A 17,284-nucleotide genomic window follows, 5' to 3' on the forward strand; every position below is an offset into this window, starting at 1 on the left:
CGAGCAGCCAGTTTTGCCAGGAGAATGCTGTGGGAAACGGTGTCAAAGGCCTCGCTAAAGTCAAGGCAGACAACACCCACAGCCTTTCCCTCACCCAATAAGCAGGTCGCCCTGTCGTAGGAGGAGATCAGGTTTGTCAGGCAGGACCTGCCTTTCCTACACCCGCTGACTGGGCCTGATCATCTGGCTGTCCCGCACGTGCTGTGTGATGGCACTCAGGATGAGCTGCTCCGTCAGCTTCCCGGGCACCGAAGTCAAGCTGACAGGCCTGTAATTTCCCGGATCATCCTTCCGACCCTTCTTATAGATGGGCGTCACATTGGCCAATCTCCAATCTGTCGGGACCTCCCCGCTCAGCCAGGACTGCTGGGAAATGATGGAAGGCGGCTTGGCGAGCACCCAGCCAGCTCCTTCAGCACCCTCGGGTGTATCCCGCCCGGTCCCACAGACTTGTGTGTGTCCATGTGATGCAGTAGGTCACCGACTGTCTCCTCCCGGATTGTGGGGGGGTCCTTCTCCCAGTCTCTGTCTTCTGGCTGAGGAGGCTGGATTCCCTCAGTACAGCTGGATTCCCTCAATACAGCTGGTCTACAAGCTTTGCATGTGTTTTCCTTCATTTCTTTCTCAAGGACTCCCGAGTCCTCAACTCTTTCCTGATGTCCCTTTGCCTGTTTAGGTAAGATTGAAACGCTCGTCAGGCTCCCCACGGAAATCCCCGAGAGCAGACTCAAGGCCTTCAGCGGACACTTGGGCAACCCCTAGAATGAGATAAGGGGAGCTCGAACAAAGACGCACAGAGACCCCGTTACAGGGAAAATGATTTTGCTGATTTAGGAAGGCGGCACCTGGACTTTACTTCACAGCGCACGCGCTGGAAAGAAGGTCAACTAGTGAACGCCGTGAAGAAGACTGCTTACTTCTTCCCTCGACCACCAAAGACCCGCACCCTGTTTTCTCTACGCGTGCCCAGACTATGTAAATGAATTCCAGGAACTCATTGTCATGAGAAACCCCTTTCCAGGAAATCCCATGGATGCGTGTGATTTGCGTGGATGTAAACTGCTGTCCCTCGCTAATTCCTGGGAGCCCGTATGGCGGAGAATCCCCAGGGCGCCCCCAGCGCTGCTCATCCAAGAATTCCTGCTGAGCAGTTCTGTTGGACTCTGCCCGTTCGTCTCCTTGTCTCATCCCCCTGATGCACGCCAACACCTCCTCCTCAGGTGCCGCTTGCCAGAGCCCACGGCCATCTCCCGCTGGGCACTGGAGACCCCTCTGTGCCCTCCGTGCACCGCCCTGCGGCCGCCCCAGCCCAGCACGGGGCTGGAGAACCAGGCCCTGCTGAGGCCCGGCCCTGCCGAGCGTCCCGGGCAAGTCCCCGCGGCAGGACCCGTCCCGGCGGGCGCAGGCAGGGCTCTCCCCGGCGGGGCGGGCACCAAGGGACGGAGGGGGCCCTGCCAAGAAGGGCTTTGCTTCTGGGAAGCTTCGAGCTGCCCGCGAGGGCTGAAGGACAGCCCGGCCCAGCCCGCGGACCCCGCTGCTCCAAGCCCTCCGCCACGTCTCCCGACACCCTCCCGGCGGCCTCCGGCGCCTCGGGGCAGGAACGGCCGCAGGGCCGGCGCCGGGGCCGCCTGGGCCCGCAGGGAACGCGCTGCTGGGCCCCCAGCCCCCTGCGATGCCGGCCGAGGGGCCGCGCTGCCCGCTGCCGCCGCCCGCCCTCCGCGGCAGCGCCGGGCTCCGCGCCCAGGGGAGGCCTCAGCCCCGCCCGGCCCCGCCGGCACTTCCGGGGCCGGAGCCGCTGCCGCCGCCGCTTCCGGCGGCACTTCCGCTTCCGGCGGCACTTCCGCTTCCGGGAGCGGCGCGTGCCATGGCGGTGCTGGCGTCCAACCCCACCAACCCCGTGGTCTTCTTCGATGTCACCATCGGCGGGCAGGTGGGCTCGGGCGCTGCGCGGCGGGGCCGGGGGCGGCAGCGGGAGGGGCTGCGGGGGCTCGCTGGGGGGGGCGGGGGTGCGGGGCTCGCAGGGGCCGGGGGGCAGCCGGGGGGGCCCGGAGCGGGGGGGCTCGCGGGGGGGCTCCGGGAGGGGGGTGGCGGGGTGCAGGGCGGGGGGACGTGCCGGGGTTCCCTGGGGGTGTAGGAGCGACGTGGGGGGGTGCGGGGGGGGTCGAGTGTTGGTCGTGGGGTTGGCGGGGGGCGACCGAAAGCGCTCGGAGGGGAGCAGCGGGAGGGAGGTGCGGGGCAGTCGGGGGCTGTGGGGCTGCAGGGGCGCGGGGGGAAGGGCTGGCAGCAGGGCTGCAGGGCAGGGGGTGGGGGGTGCGGCGGGGGGAGGCTGGGGGGGGGGGGGGTGTGTGTGTGTGTGTGAGGGGCCCAGAGGGCTCATGCGGCCCCGTCTCCCCAGGAGGTCGGCCGCATGAAGATCGAGCTGTTCGCCGACGTCGTACCCAAAACAGCAGAGAACTTCAGGTGAGGAGCAGGCGGCGTTTGTGCAGCTCGGCCCGGGTGGGGGCTGTGAAGACTTTTGGGCGCAGGAATGGCTCAGGTGGCAGAGTGGCCAGTCCCCCCAGAGGCGCTGCACTGCTTTGCTCCTCTCTGCGTTCCCAGAGAGATGCGGCCGTGAGCACCCTGATCCCCTGGGGAAGGGCACCTGGCTGGAAGGGGAAGGGCTGCGGTCCCGCTCTGCTCCCTCTGCGGAGCTTCTCGAGCGCTCGGTGCCCTTGGAAAAGGCCGCACCTTAACGGCAGGGCCACGCAGGTCTCTTGGCGCTGACTGAAGGATGCACCGCTCGGGCGTCCCGCTGCCACGGCAGAGATGGATGTACCCTGTTCTCTGTGAAACACGGGGTCTGCTCCACGTTCACTGCCCCTCACGGCCTCGGTGTTAAATATCTGCGCTCCTCAACTGCAGGCAGCAGAGCAGTCTGTTTTAAAATGGCAGTAGGGAGGAGTTGCTGCCGGTTCCGTGGCACTGGGGTCATCCCCGGTGCAGCAAGGGCACTCCTGCACACCAGTCAGTGCATGTTGGCTGAATGCAGCCCTCTGTGTCCTCCGGGGGCAGATGTGCCTCACGCTCTGCTCTCTTTTTTGTCTTGCAGGCAGTTTTGTACGGGTGAATTCAGGTAAGCGGGTTACGGGGTCCTTTAAAGTAGCCTACTCAGAGAAACAGGGCTGGGTGAGCAGGAGGAAGGCTCACTTGGAAGCGTTTCTTACTCTGCCAGGACAACATGAAGGAGTTGCAGAAAACCGCTCTGACGAAGTTGTGATGAGCTCGGTGCGTCGCAGGGGTGGCAGATTGTTCCCTTTGGGCATGACTTTGTTCGTGCTCAGGGTGCTCTGAAAAGCCCTGTCTGCAAATCCCGCCTGCTCGTGCTGCAGATGGCAGTGGGATCCCCTAAAGGTGCTGGTGTGGGTGTTGTAGGGAACCGTGTCACTTAGCGGGCAGAGGCCACTCGAGGTTTGCCTTTGCCTCTGGTAGCAGCAGCGGGGAGCCAGGCTGCAGCACGGGGTGGTATATCAAGGCAGTAGTAACGTGTAGGACAAGCCTTTGGGACTCTGAATTCCTGGGAGGGTTTTGTGTTGGGATGTGCAGTAAGTTGCAATGATTTTCCTTTTCCTTTCCTTGCAGGAAGGATGGTGTCCCTATAGGTTATAAAGGAAGCACTTTCCACAGGTAATTCCTCTGCTTTTGTTTAGGCACTGCAGTAGCAGCCTGAGCTAGATGTGGTTTGGAGAGCTGCCTCGGGCATTATTGGTCCGGGAGGCATCTGTAGGTCTTGGCTGATACCGTCCTTGTGTAGCTCTGGGGCATTTGGGGGTCTGTCAGGTGTGTACGCTGGGGTCACTGGGAGGGATCCCCCGTGCCTGGGGTGTCAGGTCAGAGATCACGTTCTGGCATCTGTCCTCTAATCACTATCCCTGCTCGAGCAGCAATGGGTCCCAAATTACCCAACAGCAACGAGTAGTTAAGCTTTGTTGCAGATTTTAGACTGTAGCATTCACAGAGGCTGATAACTGTCGCTGTGCAGCGAGGCAGAACTCCTGTTTGCCCCGTGCGAAGCTTCTTGAGACATTTGTCTACTGAGAACTGAGTATTGTTTTACTTCTTTAGGGTAATAAAGGATTTCATGATCCAAGGAGGTGACTTTGTAAACGTAAGTACTGCTCTATTCCTTTTGTGCTTTTCCTACGTGGTACATTAAGCAGCTGTTTCCAAGGGTCCGTGCTGCTCTGTGGGATCTGTTGGCTCTCTTTTGCGGTACTCAGTAGTCACTGGAGGATTCCTCCTACAATTGCTGCTGTCTTACTGCCACAGACTATAACGTACTTGAAACCAAATCTTGGGTGAGCGTAGCTTCTCCTTCCCAAAGTTTTTCCCTCTAAAAAAAGCATGGCAGTACAGCTAGAGGCTTTTCAAACTTGAAAGAGTTTTATTTTTTTTGTACTGTGTTGTCATTCCTCCTTCTCCTGTCCCCCCAAACAAGAAACCATGCAAATTTCTGTTAGCTCTTTGGAGAGAGACCCTAGGTACAGAACCAAGTGTCTAGTGCAAAGTATAGTTAAATAAAAACTAACTAGTTAAATAAAAATTAACTGTTTGTTAGTGAATTGTCTCAAAATAGAAAAGACTTTGTGCCCGCAGTGGTGCCCGTGCTCTGACTTAGGGATAAGCAGAGTATATGGGGGAGCCTCGAGGACCACAGGGTCTCTTCACTGTCCTAGGACCCAGTAAAATTATTTCCTTTGTGGAAGTGTTTCAAAACATGAGGTGGATGATAAAGCTTTTTTGGTACAAAATTGATAATGCTTTGTTGTGTGAAAGTCACCGAGAGAATTGACTGCAGAGCGGGTGGCTCAGCCACACCAGACTTTTAGGTAGTCACTAATTGTGATGCTGCTCAACTGTCCCAGTGGACTTTATTACTTCCACTGAAGCTCAGCAAGCATTACAGATTGCACCAGTACTTGTTATTTATGAATTACACTTACTAGAGTGGCACTTGAGGAGCAAGGACAGTCACACTGACCACTAAAAATGGGTATATGTTCCTGTCTCAGAGCTGAGAGTAAACCTCAGAGAATAGGGGGAAAAGAAGCAAGGGCTAGGCAAGCAGAGCAGAAGATGTGGAGCTGCACGTGGTATGTTACTGGTATCTTACTTTCCTCTTAAGTTTGGTCTCCTAAAGAATGTATATGTTAAGTAGAAAGGCAGGGAAGGGAGGCAGGTTGCAGCAAGGCAGAAGAAATGGGGCTGAAGTGACACAGGGAGGGGAAATGATCATAGGGAAGGGCTCTTACCCCTGGACTTGGCACTGGTGAGGCCGCCCTTCAATGACTGGGTTCAATTTTGGGCCCCTCACTCCAAAAAGGCCATTGAATGACTCGAGCGTGTCCAGAGAAGGGCGACGGAGCTGATGCAGGGTCTGGAGCACAGGTCTGATGGGGAGCGGCTGAGGGAACTGGGGGGGTTTAGTCTGGAGAAGAGGAGGCTGAGGGGAGACCTCCTGGCCCTCTACAGCTACCTGAAAGGAGGGTGCAGAGAGGGGGGAGGAGTCTCTTGAGCCAAGGAACCAGCGCCAGGACAAGAGGGAATGGCCTCAAGCTGCGCCAGGGCAGGGTCAGACTGGCTCTTAGGAAGGATTTCTTTGCAGAAGGGGTTGTTGGGCGTTGGAATGGGCTGCCCAGGGCAGGGGGGGAGTCCCCATCCCTGGAGGGGTTGAAGAGTCGGGTTGACCCAGCGCTGAGGGATCTGGTGGAGTTGGGAACGGTCAGGGTGAGGTTCAGGGTTGGACTGGAGGAGCTTCAAGGTCTTTTCCAACCTCGATGATTCTGTGATTCTGTGAAATCAACCCAGGGAAGTGGCTGTTGGAATAGGAGATGTAACTGAGTGTGCCAGAGATACCAGGCTGCATTGCTTCTGCAGCTTTCCCTGAAGGGTTCCTCACTGCAGCATCTGTCAGGCCGTTCTGTTGAAGGGTCCCTGCTGAGTCCTTTTGGTGTCATACACAGGAGTGTCTCTGCAACCCCAGACCAAAGGGCAGGGCGGCCTTTCAGCCGTGCCACGACTTACGTGTCTTGCCTGAACCATGCGTCAGGTTTCTGCAAATTACAAATTTGTGAGCAGTCAAAGCTTGCAATGTGCAGCTGTTAGGGGCCACGCTGCTTTAATTTAGAAGTGTCTTGAAGTCTGAGTGCTGGGACTTGTAGTTAAGTACAGGATGTCTTGACTTGGTAGAAGTACAGCAAAAGGTAGAAGCTCCATATTTCAGAAACTGTCCTTGCTGAACAGTGAGATCACTTCCCTGTTTCCTGTAAAATCACAGAAAATAAGGTGAAATAACGAAGCATCAGCCAACTTTTTCCACGCAACCACTTTCCTTGTCACACCAGCCCCTACTTTGATGTCCCTTCCCCTTTCCCTGCTGAGGCCAGGTGGGTCCATCCCAAGCCATCTGTAGCCTCTGTCTCTCTCTGGGAGGCTTGAACTTGATCCTTACCACCTCCATGGGTTTCTGCCAACATATGGATGGCAAAGGATGTGCTGTGGAGTTAGAAACCAGTCCCTGATCCTCTTCAGAAATGAAACATTGAACATGTTCACTGCTGGTGCGTGCAAATGGCAGTACAGCACCCGTTTCAGGCTGGGTTTAACCCTGTCCTTTTGCTTGGGTGTTTTAAATTTAATTTTTAAATTGAGTTGTTCCGTAGCAGTTGCTGTGGCTGACCGGGCACCTCTCTCACGCAGGGCGACGGCACTGGGGTAGCCAGTATATACAGGGGTCCTTTTGCAGATGAAAACTTCAAACTGAAACACTCTGCTCCTGGGCTGCTCTCTATGGTGAGTATAAAATAGAGATATTCTAAGACTAAAAAGCTTTTGGTACTTTCTCTGTGCCCTTTTCCGAAGCCTATAAATTATTTGCCAGACGACAGAAATCTCCAGCGTTGGATCCAAGGTCTAAAAGACCTGCTTTGTAACTCCTGGCTAGAAGGCTCCTCATGGGTTAATGTGTTGAGTGACACAAGTCCTGATCCTGCAGCATCCTTTCTTTTTTACCTGTTGAAGTGCTGGGGCAGGCTTTGTTTGATGAGCTTTGAGAGTTGCTTGATTCTTAACAGTTTTCATACAGTGGCAAGCGGTGGTGTTTTCTTCTTCCTTCATAGTGTTATCAAACACTGACCTCAGCAAGGATGAAACAAAGAGATTTGGGAGTTTCAAAGCCACAGCAGTGTTACCATGGCATCTTTTAGAACATAGGCTTCCTGTTCAACATTGTAGGAAAAACTGCAACCATTGCATGTTGTCTGGTAGGGACAATACACTGGCTTCTGCAATGGAAAGCAAGTGGAGCCAGTGCTTCAGTGTTCCTCTCCACAGCTGCTTCTTGCCCAGCTCCTGCAGCTGCCCTGCCCTTAAAACCACTTGCTGAGAGCATTCACCATTTGGATTAGTTATTCACCCAGTTCAAAACGCGGCCCCAGACGAGGTGTCGTGACACAACTAAGCAACCCGTGTACCGTGGTGAGGGAGAAGGGATCCACCCTCGTACTGCCAGCTTTGTGTTAAAGGGCCATGGCTCCGGCGTCGTCCTGCTGGGCCAAACCATGTCTGTCCCAGCTGGATCCCTCCCAAGCTGGCTCTGTCTGGCAGTAAGTAAAATCCACTGTGACCATGCCCTGTGCTGTCCTGCAGCTGCAAAGCTTGCCCGGTTCACTTGTCAGTTCAGAAAGATGCTTTAGTGTTACCTGATGGTCAACAGAGCTTTGAAGAATTGAAGTGGACTGAAGTGTGGCAGAGGGGTTTTCTTAGCAGAGCGCAAATGCTCTGGGTGTTGCGCTCGGATGTGAATTAAATTTCCCATCTGCATCACATGGTTCCTGTGAGCCCCATGCCGATACGATTGTTACCTTTCTCATCTTGATCATCAGAACGGACACGGGGGTTTTTTGGTTTTATTCTGAGAACACCTTCCAAATAGTGAAATCAGCTGCTTTTTTTTTTTGTCCTGCTGGTTCCTGGCTTTTCGTTTTCCCCAGGACAGTAGTTCACCCAGTAAGTACTCGTCACCAAAAAGTTCAGCCTTTTTTCAAGAGTGTGTTCTAGAGCCCAGATGTCAGCAGAGTCTTGTGCTGAACATGTAGAAGCATAATAAAAAGTTGGTGACGTGGCTCATGCGCATGCTGGCATGACCAGACTTACTGACGTGCCACGTCCCAGCACAGGCCGCTCTCCTGCAGAGGTGTATCGTGCTTCCTTTGGTTTGTGTAGCAATAAGCTAAACATAAGCTAGGCTAGGTCTAGAGCAGCAGCTCTTTCCTACGTGAGACACGTCTGCCTTCAGTTTGGGGAAGTCTTAAATTGTACCCTTTCTGTGTTTTGTCATTCTCAACCCCCAGGCAAACAGTGGTCCAAGTACCAACGGCTGTCAGTTTTTCATTACGTGCTCTAAATGTGACTGGTTGGATGGAAAACACGTAGTGTTCGGTGAGTACCTGCAGCAGAGGCTGGCGTACCAGCTCATGGACACTCCCTGGGCTGGCAGCTGCTCAAATAAACAGCTGTGGACTGCTTGTTCTTCCTCCCTTGCTTGCACTAGCGGAGGTATCTGTGCAGCCAAGTACTGAGATGGATCACTGGTGAAACAAAACTTATTTTTCCCAGGTTAGCTTTAATCCAGGTCAGGTCCTTGATCGGTGTGTTGTGTTACTACGTAAGTCCTTGTGCCAGTGCGGAAGGCCCAGGTGGGTGAAGGGATCCCTTTCTTCTCCACTGTCCAAGAGGACTGAGCTTTCAGCAGAGTTTTTAGATGGTAATTCTATGAAACCACATCTGCTAACTTTTCGTGTACTGCCACTTGGGCTGTAGGACTTCAAGGCCAGCCTTTAAGCTGATGTCCTACTTATAACTTCCTCCAATTCTTAAGTAACACTGGTATCATTCATTGCTGTTTTACAACACATTGCAAAGGTGGTGTTGATGGAGAGGTGGGTGGTGCTGTATTTTAGCACAGCTGGAATCTCAAAATGTAGATTCCAACACATGCGATGGGAAAAAAATCTGAATGTGGAAAATGTTTTCAGAGGGATTGTTTCCTTTATTACTTTAGAGATTGGTAACAAACCCTGAAGTGCCCACTAGCTACACACTGCACAAGACTCTTTAGGAGGAACAAAACCACCTGTACCTGTGATGGGGGGGAGCAAAGGTTAAAACTGGCCATACTAAAGTGGATAAACTTTCTCATTCTAGGTAAAATTGTCGATGGGCTGTTGGTCATGAGAAAAATTGAAGTAAGTTGAATTCACCTATTTCTCTGTGAATGTCCACGTTGGAAAGTCCCGTAGAGGGTTAACCAGGGTTGTTCTGTTCTCTCCTGCTGTCTGCTCACAGGATACCAGGGAATACCAGTGTTGATAACTGGTATTATCGGTGTTCATCGTTATAAAATAGCAGAAAATCTGTTGAGGCAAAGGCTGTCATATAGATTGACTTTAGAAATGCTATGCTCTTGTGGTTGCTGGTTAGTCTTTGAGCGGGGATTGTGTTCTTGTGGCTCTATTTGCAATGCTTTGCATTTGTTCAGGAAGCTGAAGTGAAAAGCTGTTCCATCAGCAACTCAGACAAGAGTGTAAAGCAGATCACTTCTGTGCCATTGCCTGGGATTATTCAGTGGATGCTAAATCATCAGTTCTGCTGATCCGTGATCAGCATGTTTAATAAGAAAAATTAAACTAATCTTCTGATGGGCTGAAGATGAATATGCTCAGGGGTGGTGGTTGCTGCCAGTGTTGTGACTGGGTGTCATGGCATGATAGTGAGTAGATTTAAGAAATAACAGCGAGTTCTTCAGGACAGCCGACGCTAACTTCATGGCACATGCATGGGATAATGTGCACAAGGGCCTCTGATCTACATCTAAAAAGTGAGGCAAATACAGAGCTGACAGCTGTTAGGCCTTGAGAAAAGGCCACGTGCGAGGAGCTGCGCAGCGTGGTGTAACCCATGTGTTGCTAGCCCTCCTCGCCAGGAGCACTGCTGGGAGGGTTGTGGTGTGCGGGCTTTGTGCATCGCTACAGTGAGGGGCAGTCAGTCAGAGAGGGACCTGGGGGGGGTTGATTGACAGCCGGCTGAACATGAGCCAGCAGTGTGCCCAGGTGGCCAAGAAGGCCAATGGCATCCTGGCTTGCATCAGAAATAGTGTGGCCAGCAGGGACAGGGAAGGGATCTTGCCCCTGTACTCGGCACTGGTGAGGCTGCACCTCGATTACTGGGTTCAGTTTTGGGCCCCTCACTCCAAAAAGCCCATTGAATGACTCAAGCGTGTCCAGAGAAGGGCAACGGAGCTGGTGCAGGGTCTGGAGCACAGGTCTGATGGGGAGCGGCTGAGGGAACTGGGGGGGTTTAGTCTGGAGAAGAGGAGGCTGAGGGGAGACCTCCTGGCCCTCTGCAACTCCCTGAAAGGAGGGTGCAGAGAGGGGGGAGGAGTCTCTTGAGCCAAGGAACCAGCGCCAGGCCAAGAGGGAATGGCCTCAAGCTGCGCCAGGGCAGGGTCAGACTGGCTCTTAGGAAGGATTTCTTTGCAGAAGGGGTTGTTGGGCGTTGGAATGGGCTGCCCAGGGCAGGGGGGGAGTCCCCATCCCTGGAGGGGTTGAAGAGTTGGGTTGACCCAGCACTGAGGGATCTGGTGGAGTTGGGAACGGTCAGGGGGAGGTTCAGGGTTGGACTGGAGGATCTTCAAGGTCTTTTCCAACCAACCTAGACGATTCTGTGATTCTGTGAAATGAAAGGAAATGAGAGACTGGTGAGAGAGCAGCCAAGTCCAGCAGAACGAGGGGTTCAGAACGAGGGCAGCTTTGTGACTGTTGCTTATTTGGATTCCCCTTCTGTACAAATACAAGTTTGCTTTGCGTGTTGCAGCTGTCATTAGTAACTTTAATGATTTAAGCCAAAGCAGCTTCAAGTGACGTGGTGCTTGCTGTGTCTCATGAGGAGCTCTCCAGTTTTTGCTCTGTTCCTTCCCTCCCACTCAGAGGATCGGGCTCAGGTCTGTATCCCAGACCTCTGTGCAGAGAAGGAGTTCACCGGCTTATGGCCGGATCTGTTGCCAAAATGCGTAACGGTGCTTCTATGTTACTCAGAGCTGTGTCTATATTTCCCTTTTCCTGATGTTGTACAGACATCTCGTAGCCAGTCTTCAAGTACCTGTCACTCACTGGATTTGCTGTGCTTTTTTAAGGTTTAACGTTATATATTTGTTTGTCCCTAGAATGTGCCTACGGGTCCAAATAACAAACCCAAGCTGCCGGTTGTGATCTCTCAGTGTGGGGAAATGTAAAGCAATGAAACAAATGCGGTAAGTCTGTCTTCACAGGCACCCAGTGCAATTGAACTCGGGGCTGCTGTGCTCCTTGCTTTTCTCTTGCCTTATTTTCACATTCACTTGAGTCTGCAGAGAGCTGACTCAGCTCAGTGAAACACCAGAAAATGCTTCTCTAACAGGAATAGTTTTTTGCCAGCAAAACTCCCTGAACTGGCTTCCCTCCGAGCTACACAAACACCAAAGGCAGCACTAGAGGGATAAGATATTGCAGCTGCAATCAAGGGGAAGATGGGGTTGTGGGAGCTCTGTCTTGGACGGGGTTAGGCTGCCTTGAAGCCTCGGCTTTAGAAACCAGTGGGTGCAAGGGAACTGCAGCAGGGCTCCAGCTGTTAGTACCCAGGCAGTCTGCGGGGTAGGGGGCTTTACTTTGACATGCAGGTTGGTGAACTCTCTGATTGCTACAGAAACAAGAGCATCCGTGTGTGGGGCAGGCAGGGATCAAGAAAAGGAGAAAGAAAGGATTTGAGCCTCTTTGCTCAGTACAGCCATAGGACTGCCACCACTGAAGGGCCAAGGAATTACCATACATAGCCTTACCTTAACTCAAAAAAATAACCACTGTTGTCATCTGAAGGGAGATGTTTCCAGCATGTACTATTATTTAGGCTTCGTTTTGGTTAAACCAGTAGGCTCAAGGCAGTGCTCAGGCTAACATACAGTACTCTGTTTCCATTTGTCTGCCCACTTCACCGTAAAAAACACAAGCATTTAAACAAATCTGTCTAGATTTCAATGTGTCAGGCTGCAGCTTGTCAAAAATCTGCTGTATTAGCCTTTTGGTTGCTGATTTTTCAAATTTCAGCAGGCAGGCAGGCACTGACAAAAGCAAATCCCCACAATTTTTGACCTTCCATTAAATGATTTCCATAGACATCCGTGAAGACGCGTCCCTGCTTCCATAATAAAGTCTTTCAGATCTGCAGTGCTTCAGGTTCTTGGGAGCTCCTCCTATTTGATGAAGTGACAACAGGGAATGTAATTGTTTCATTTCCCTGGTACTTCTGGTGGCATTTATAGGCTTTTGAAGATAGGCACAACCTTGTTAACAGGCTTTCTTGCAGACACCCGTGTTGATGGGTGGGCTCCCCTTTAGGGTTGTCCTCAGGCCCAGACTTATGGGTGATTTCTATTTGGAGTACTTGATCTCTGGCCAACATCCAACTTGAGACTGGAAGCTTTTCATTTCTAGGTATGAGGCTGGTGTCACTTCACTTACTTTCCAGCCAGGCCTTAGGAAGTGCCTTTCTGCACTCTGCTGCCCCTTAGGGTGTCTTTCCACCTTCAGACAGCTAAATCAGTTACTTGTCAAGATCCTTTGAAATTATCCAGGAGAAACGGGAACTGTTGATTGAAAGTTCAGAGGTAAATGCAGATGCCTGGCATGGAGACCCAGGAGGACTCCCGAGTTCTCTAGCTCAGGGTTGATGTGACCTAGTGCATGCAGCAAGTAGCACTCACTTGAAAATCGCTGTCGCAGGACCCAGTGTCACTGCACAGTCTTGCTGTGGCAGGATGAGTTGGGAATGGCTGTCCAGCATTTTGGACCTGTTTCTTCTTTGTTTCAGTGTTCCTTCACCGGTGGTTAGGTTTGTGCTGGCTCCATGCAGTTCCAACTCCAGCCAGTTCTCCCACTGTCCTAGTCCTCTCCGCAGGCCAGATCCGTGCTTTTGACATTCTCCTGAAATTATTTAATAATTGGCATCGATGTTTGGGTTTGGGGTTTTTTTTAACGTTTTGAAATGTAAATAAAGAATTTTGTTAAATATGCGTGCAGTGCACATGAGTTAACATGCTTGGGAACAGATTCTTCAGGAAAGAAGGGCTATGGCATCTTCAGCAACGTGCCTTATCAGGTTCAGTAGGAACATTTACTGTGCGTGGTATGGAGGGTCATTGCTGCTGGGCATTTGCAAAATGGGGAAGAAAGGGTGAAAGGAGCATGGCAGTGCTGTGCTCCACCAGCTCCTTTCCTCAGCAGGTAACTAAGGCTGCCTGGCAGGGAGGTGTTTGGCATCTTGGGAATCTCCAGAACCTTTCTACGTGCAGCCTTACTGAGGCACGAGGAATTGGTATGGCACAGGTTTCCATCACCGTGAGTTTGCTGGGCTCTGAGGTGAGTTATGCTGTAAACAAGCATTTGTAAAACCTCCCCTGACACATTGCAGCACTAGGCCATACAGGTGTTACGTGCCATGGGTGCTACAGGAATTTACCCGGGTGCTACAAGGGTGTTAGAGCAGGACTTTGGGCTGGGAAGCAGGGAATTATTATGCTGTAGCAGCAGAAATAGGGTCTCCTTTATCCTGCAGGGTTACAGAGAGCACAGCTGCAGGATAGTGGCAAAACTGACTTTTTTCTCCCAGAATCAGATTGCAAGCTCACCTACCTGCTGGGGGACAAGAAAGCACTTGTTGGGGCTGGGCTACAGCGTGAGTTTTCTCATCCAGCAGATTAAACGTAAAGGAGTTGGGACAGAGTCTGTTCTGTCACATGCAGGTGCTTCCTCCCATCCGGATACATCCCATCACTCCTTGGGCAGCAGGAGGGGGGGGGGGGTGCTCTACGCTTAGCTTGTGCGTTACCCAGGGCTAGATAGCAAGTGCTGGTTTACTGGAGGACAGATCCTGCAGGCATGCTTTGGTGTGCTCTTTTATCTCGTGACTGTTTAAAGTCCTTGAAGCTCTGGCTGTCAGGATTTCCAGGTCTCCATTCCTGGGTTTGTGCAGCTGGTGAGGACACTCGTTTTTGCTTCTCTCCAGCTGAAGGCATCTCACCTTCTTGTACCTGCAGAACATCAGGTGATGAAAGAAACACAAAGCACACCATCCCTTTCCTCTCCAGCCCCAAAAAGACTTTGCAGAGGGCTCTCCTGTGAGATGAGGGATGAAGATTCCCAATATGGAGGAGAAAACGAGCCAGATGACAGCTGTGAGAGAGAGGTGACCAGAAAGAAACTCAGCTGCTGGTCCTCCTCAGGAAACGTGTCCAGATGGCCCTTCCCTGTGGGGTTTAGGCAGGAGCTTGGCTCTGGGCAGCTTGAGGGAGCTCTGTCTGCCAGCTGCAGTGCTGAGGTTTGCAGTTCTGGCTGCGGGTACCCAAATCCACTGTACTTTTTCACCAGGGTAGCCAGCTTCTTTCTGGGTCCAGGTTCAGCAGCATTTTCTCAGCCTGATGTATTTCTGTCACCGTGATCAGCTAGTCACACTTCCTGCATAGCAGGGGTCACAGAGCTTCCCCAAATTAATTAACAGTGGTAAATCCATTACAACCTCTTTGAAAGTTGTTCAGTGGCTAATTATATCCTGTTATGTTTCTCTTTGACCCTGAATGTGCAGAGTTTCACCTTTCTGCCTTGCGTATCTTGCTGTTCCTTACCTGCTGGCTGAAAGTTTTCTCAAAGACCACATTTTTGGGTTTAAGTCCCCCATGATGAAGTAACCCTTCAGTTACATTGTGTGTAACAAGTCCTGGAATCTCCTGCTGTAGAGCAGATGATGGATCTTCTCTGAGCTCCAGTGTCTTCCTCCAGCTGTGAATGCTGCAACTGGAGATAGTGTTTGATTGCCTCTTTATTCATCTGAGGATCAGATTAGCCTCTGGGGCCCGCAGTGTTACCCACCCCAAAGACATTGTTAGCTGTTGGGTGGCCCACGTTTTCTTCTGTAGGTACATGGCCCTGACTGACATCCTCACAGGCTTCATCACTGAGATTTGAAGTTTTCTCCCCAGTTTTCTCCCTCTGAGGTCTCTTGCATGGTGGATTCCTTATTTGCCATTATATTTTAAGACTTATTTTTCAGTGGACTTACTGAGCATCATCCAGTTTTAATACCATTCTGGTTTTAAGGTCACAATCCTGATGCAGATCCCTTGCAGGATTGTATTATTGTTTTAAAGCTCTTTCCTTCATTAGGTGGTTGGTGATCTCATAGAAAAGATACCAGGAAGCTTGACAAGACCTACGTCTGTAAACCCACACTGGTTCTTGTGGTGTGTCGACCTTGGCCCCATCTGAGCCCCTCACCTGACCGTGGTGTAATGTGGGAAACCAGGTCCCTGGCTTCAATTTTTCGCACTAGAATGGGGGAATTGGCAGTAATTTGTGGGTGATGCCATAAGAGCTGATCCCAAGGGCATACACGTTGGTTGCAAAGATGGTGGAGTGATGGGTCAGCTCCCAGAGACCTTTTTTGTGGTTGCTGGTGACCTTTTCCTCCTCTTATGTGGGAGGAATGACCTAGCCAAGGACAGGGCTATGAATCTGTGGCCAACATCCATGTTTTTCAAGTGCCCAAGGAAAAATAACTTGGTGGACAAGAACACTGTGTTTCCCCTGGACCTTTGCTCTGGGGAATCCAGCAGAGATCTTGGATCTCTCTGAGCTGCTGTAAGGTGAAAACACAGGGAATGGAGTCAAAGAGGTGAAAGGTGGTCGTTAGAGAAGGGCTTTGTCAAGATAAAGAATCCATCAGTGATGCTTTCCTGACTGCCTGGGTGGGAAGAAGGGGTCAGGGTAAGGGGAGCTGCCCCACAGCCTCTCCCCCTTCCTCTGGGGAGGGGAAGGACAGGATGCTTGGGAAAAGGCTAATTAAAGACAAGACTTTTAAGAGGCCTCTGACCTGGGGCTACAGCCTGGCTCTTAAATGGCTCAATTAGGAGGCATTTATCTTGAGTCACTACTCAGGCAGGTGCAATCAAAGGAGCTCCTTGGGGAGCAATGCAAACACAGGCAGAGAAGGCAGAGGCACAGCCGAGCTGCCTGTCTCCAGCATGGAGGGGGGGCTCGAGGAGCACCTCAACCAGGTCCCACATTTCTGTAGGCAAACCCCAGACCCTCTCCCCACCTCACCAGGAGGCCTGGCACAGGGCTCAGGACCTCTGTGTGCTGCTTGCTCCTTTGGAGGGGGGTTAGACCAGGCTGCCTGCTGCCTTGGAGGGGGGTTAGACCGGGCTGCCAGCTCCCTTGGAGGGAGGTTAGACCGGGCTGCCTGCTCCCTTGGAGGGGGGTTAGACCGGGCTGCCTGCTCCCTTGGAGGGGGGTTAGACCGGGCTGCCTGCTCCCTTGGAGGGGGTTAGACCGGGCTGCCTGCTCCCTTGGAGCGGGGTTAGACCGGGCTGCCTGCTCCCTTGGAGGGGGTTAGACCGGGCTGCCTGCTCCCTTGGAGGGGGGTTAGACCGGGCTGCCTGATCCCTTGGAGGGGGGTCAGACCGGGCTGCCTGCTCCCTTGGAGGGAGGTTAGACCGGGCTGCCTGCTCCCTTGGAGGGGGGTTAGACCGGGCTGCCTGCTCCCTTGGAGGGGGGTTAGACCGGGCTGCCTGCTCCCTTGGAGGGGGTTAGACCGGGCTGCCTGCTCCCTTGGAGCGGGGTTAGACCGGGCTGCCTGCTCCCTTGGAGGGGGTTAGACCGGGCTGCCTGCTCCCTTGGAGGGGGGTTAGACCGGGCTGCCTGATCCCTTGGAGGGGGGTCAGACCGGGCTGCCTGCTCCCTTGGAGGGAGGTTAGACCGGGCTGCCTGCTCCCTTGGAGGGAGGTTAGACCGGGCTGCCTGCTCCCTTGGAGGGGGGTTAGACTACAGCCCCTACCCCACTTCAGGCCCCGACCGTGGCACTTGGGCCAAGCCGTTACCCGCCGGCGCAGTGCTCCCCGCAGCACGCCGTTTCTCAGGAGGCTGATGACAACGCTTTCACGGCACGTAATTACATATTTTAAGCAGCTACGCCATGTCTCCAGATCCGTCATTTCCCACCGTTAATTAACGCTCCCGGGCTCCTTCTTTCTGATTATTATTTTTCTTAATGGGAGCCGCGGGCCCCGGGGGAGCGGTGGGGCTGCGCCCAGCCCTTGTAGCGGGGCCACCCGCACGAGCGCTCTGCCCCGTGTCTTTTAAGCGAGGGGAACGCCGCCAGCGCGGCC

General features: G+C 52.9%; 1 protein-coding gene across 3 annotated transcripts; it reads left to right on the forward strand.

Moving 5' to 3' along the window:
- Positions 1-1,828: 1,828 nt before the first annotated feature.
- LOC141953850 (peptidyl-prolyl cis-trans isomerase H) lies at positions 1,829-16,342 on the forward strand. Of its 3 annotated transcripts, XR_012632022.1 has the most exons (11): positions 1,829-1,930; positions 2,396-2,460; positions 3,089-3,112; positions 3,619-3,663; positions 4,102-4,144; positions 6,736-6,828; positions 8,388-8,475; positions 9,241-9,281; positions 11,258-11,344; positions 13,350-13,484; positions 14,162-16,340. XR_012632022.1 is itself a non-coding variant. In XM_074892738.1 (10 exons), the coding sequence occupies exons 1-9, from the start codon at positions 1,865-1,867 to the stop codon at positions 11,324-11,326; spliced, it is 534 nt and encodes a 177-aa protein (XP_074748839.1). In that variant the 5' UTR covers positions 1,829-1,864; the 3' UTR covers positions 11,327-11,344; positions 13,350-16,342. The 3 variants fall into 3 exon arrangements, 2 of the variants coding, with proteins under 2 accessions (XP_074748839.1, XP_074748838.1); XM_074892738.1 differs by having other exon boundaries at positions 13,350-16,342; XM_074892737.1 differs by lacking the exons at positions 13,350-13,484; positions 14,162-16,340 and adding an exon at positions 12,937-13,138.
- Positions 16,343-17,284: the final 942 nt, after the last annotated feature.

Source organism: Strix uralensis, chromosome 23 (genome assembly GCF_047716275.1).
Source record: "Strix uralensis isolate ZFMK-TIS-50842 chromosome 23, bStrUra1, whole genome shotgun sequence".
NCBI lineage: Eukaryota > Metazoa > Chordata > Aves > Strigiformes > Strigidae > Strix > Strix uralensis.

Bases quoted from the DNA above. Each gene is read 5' to 3' on its own strand.
- LOC141953850 (XM_074892738.1), top strand. From the start codon at position 1,865: ATGGCGGTGCTGGCGTCCAACCCCACCAACCCCGTGGTCTTCTTCGAT. The intron at 3,113-3,618 runs GTAAGCGGGTTA...CTTTCCTTGCAG, and splicing joins TTTTGTACGGGTGAATTCAG to GAAGGATGGTGTCCCTATAG. The intron at 4,145-6,735 runs GTAAGTACTGCT...TCTCTCACGCAG, and splicing joins AAGGAGGTGACTTTGTAAAC to GGCGACGGCACTGGGGTAGC.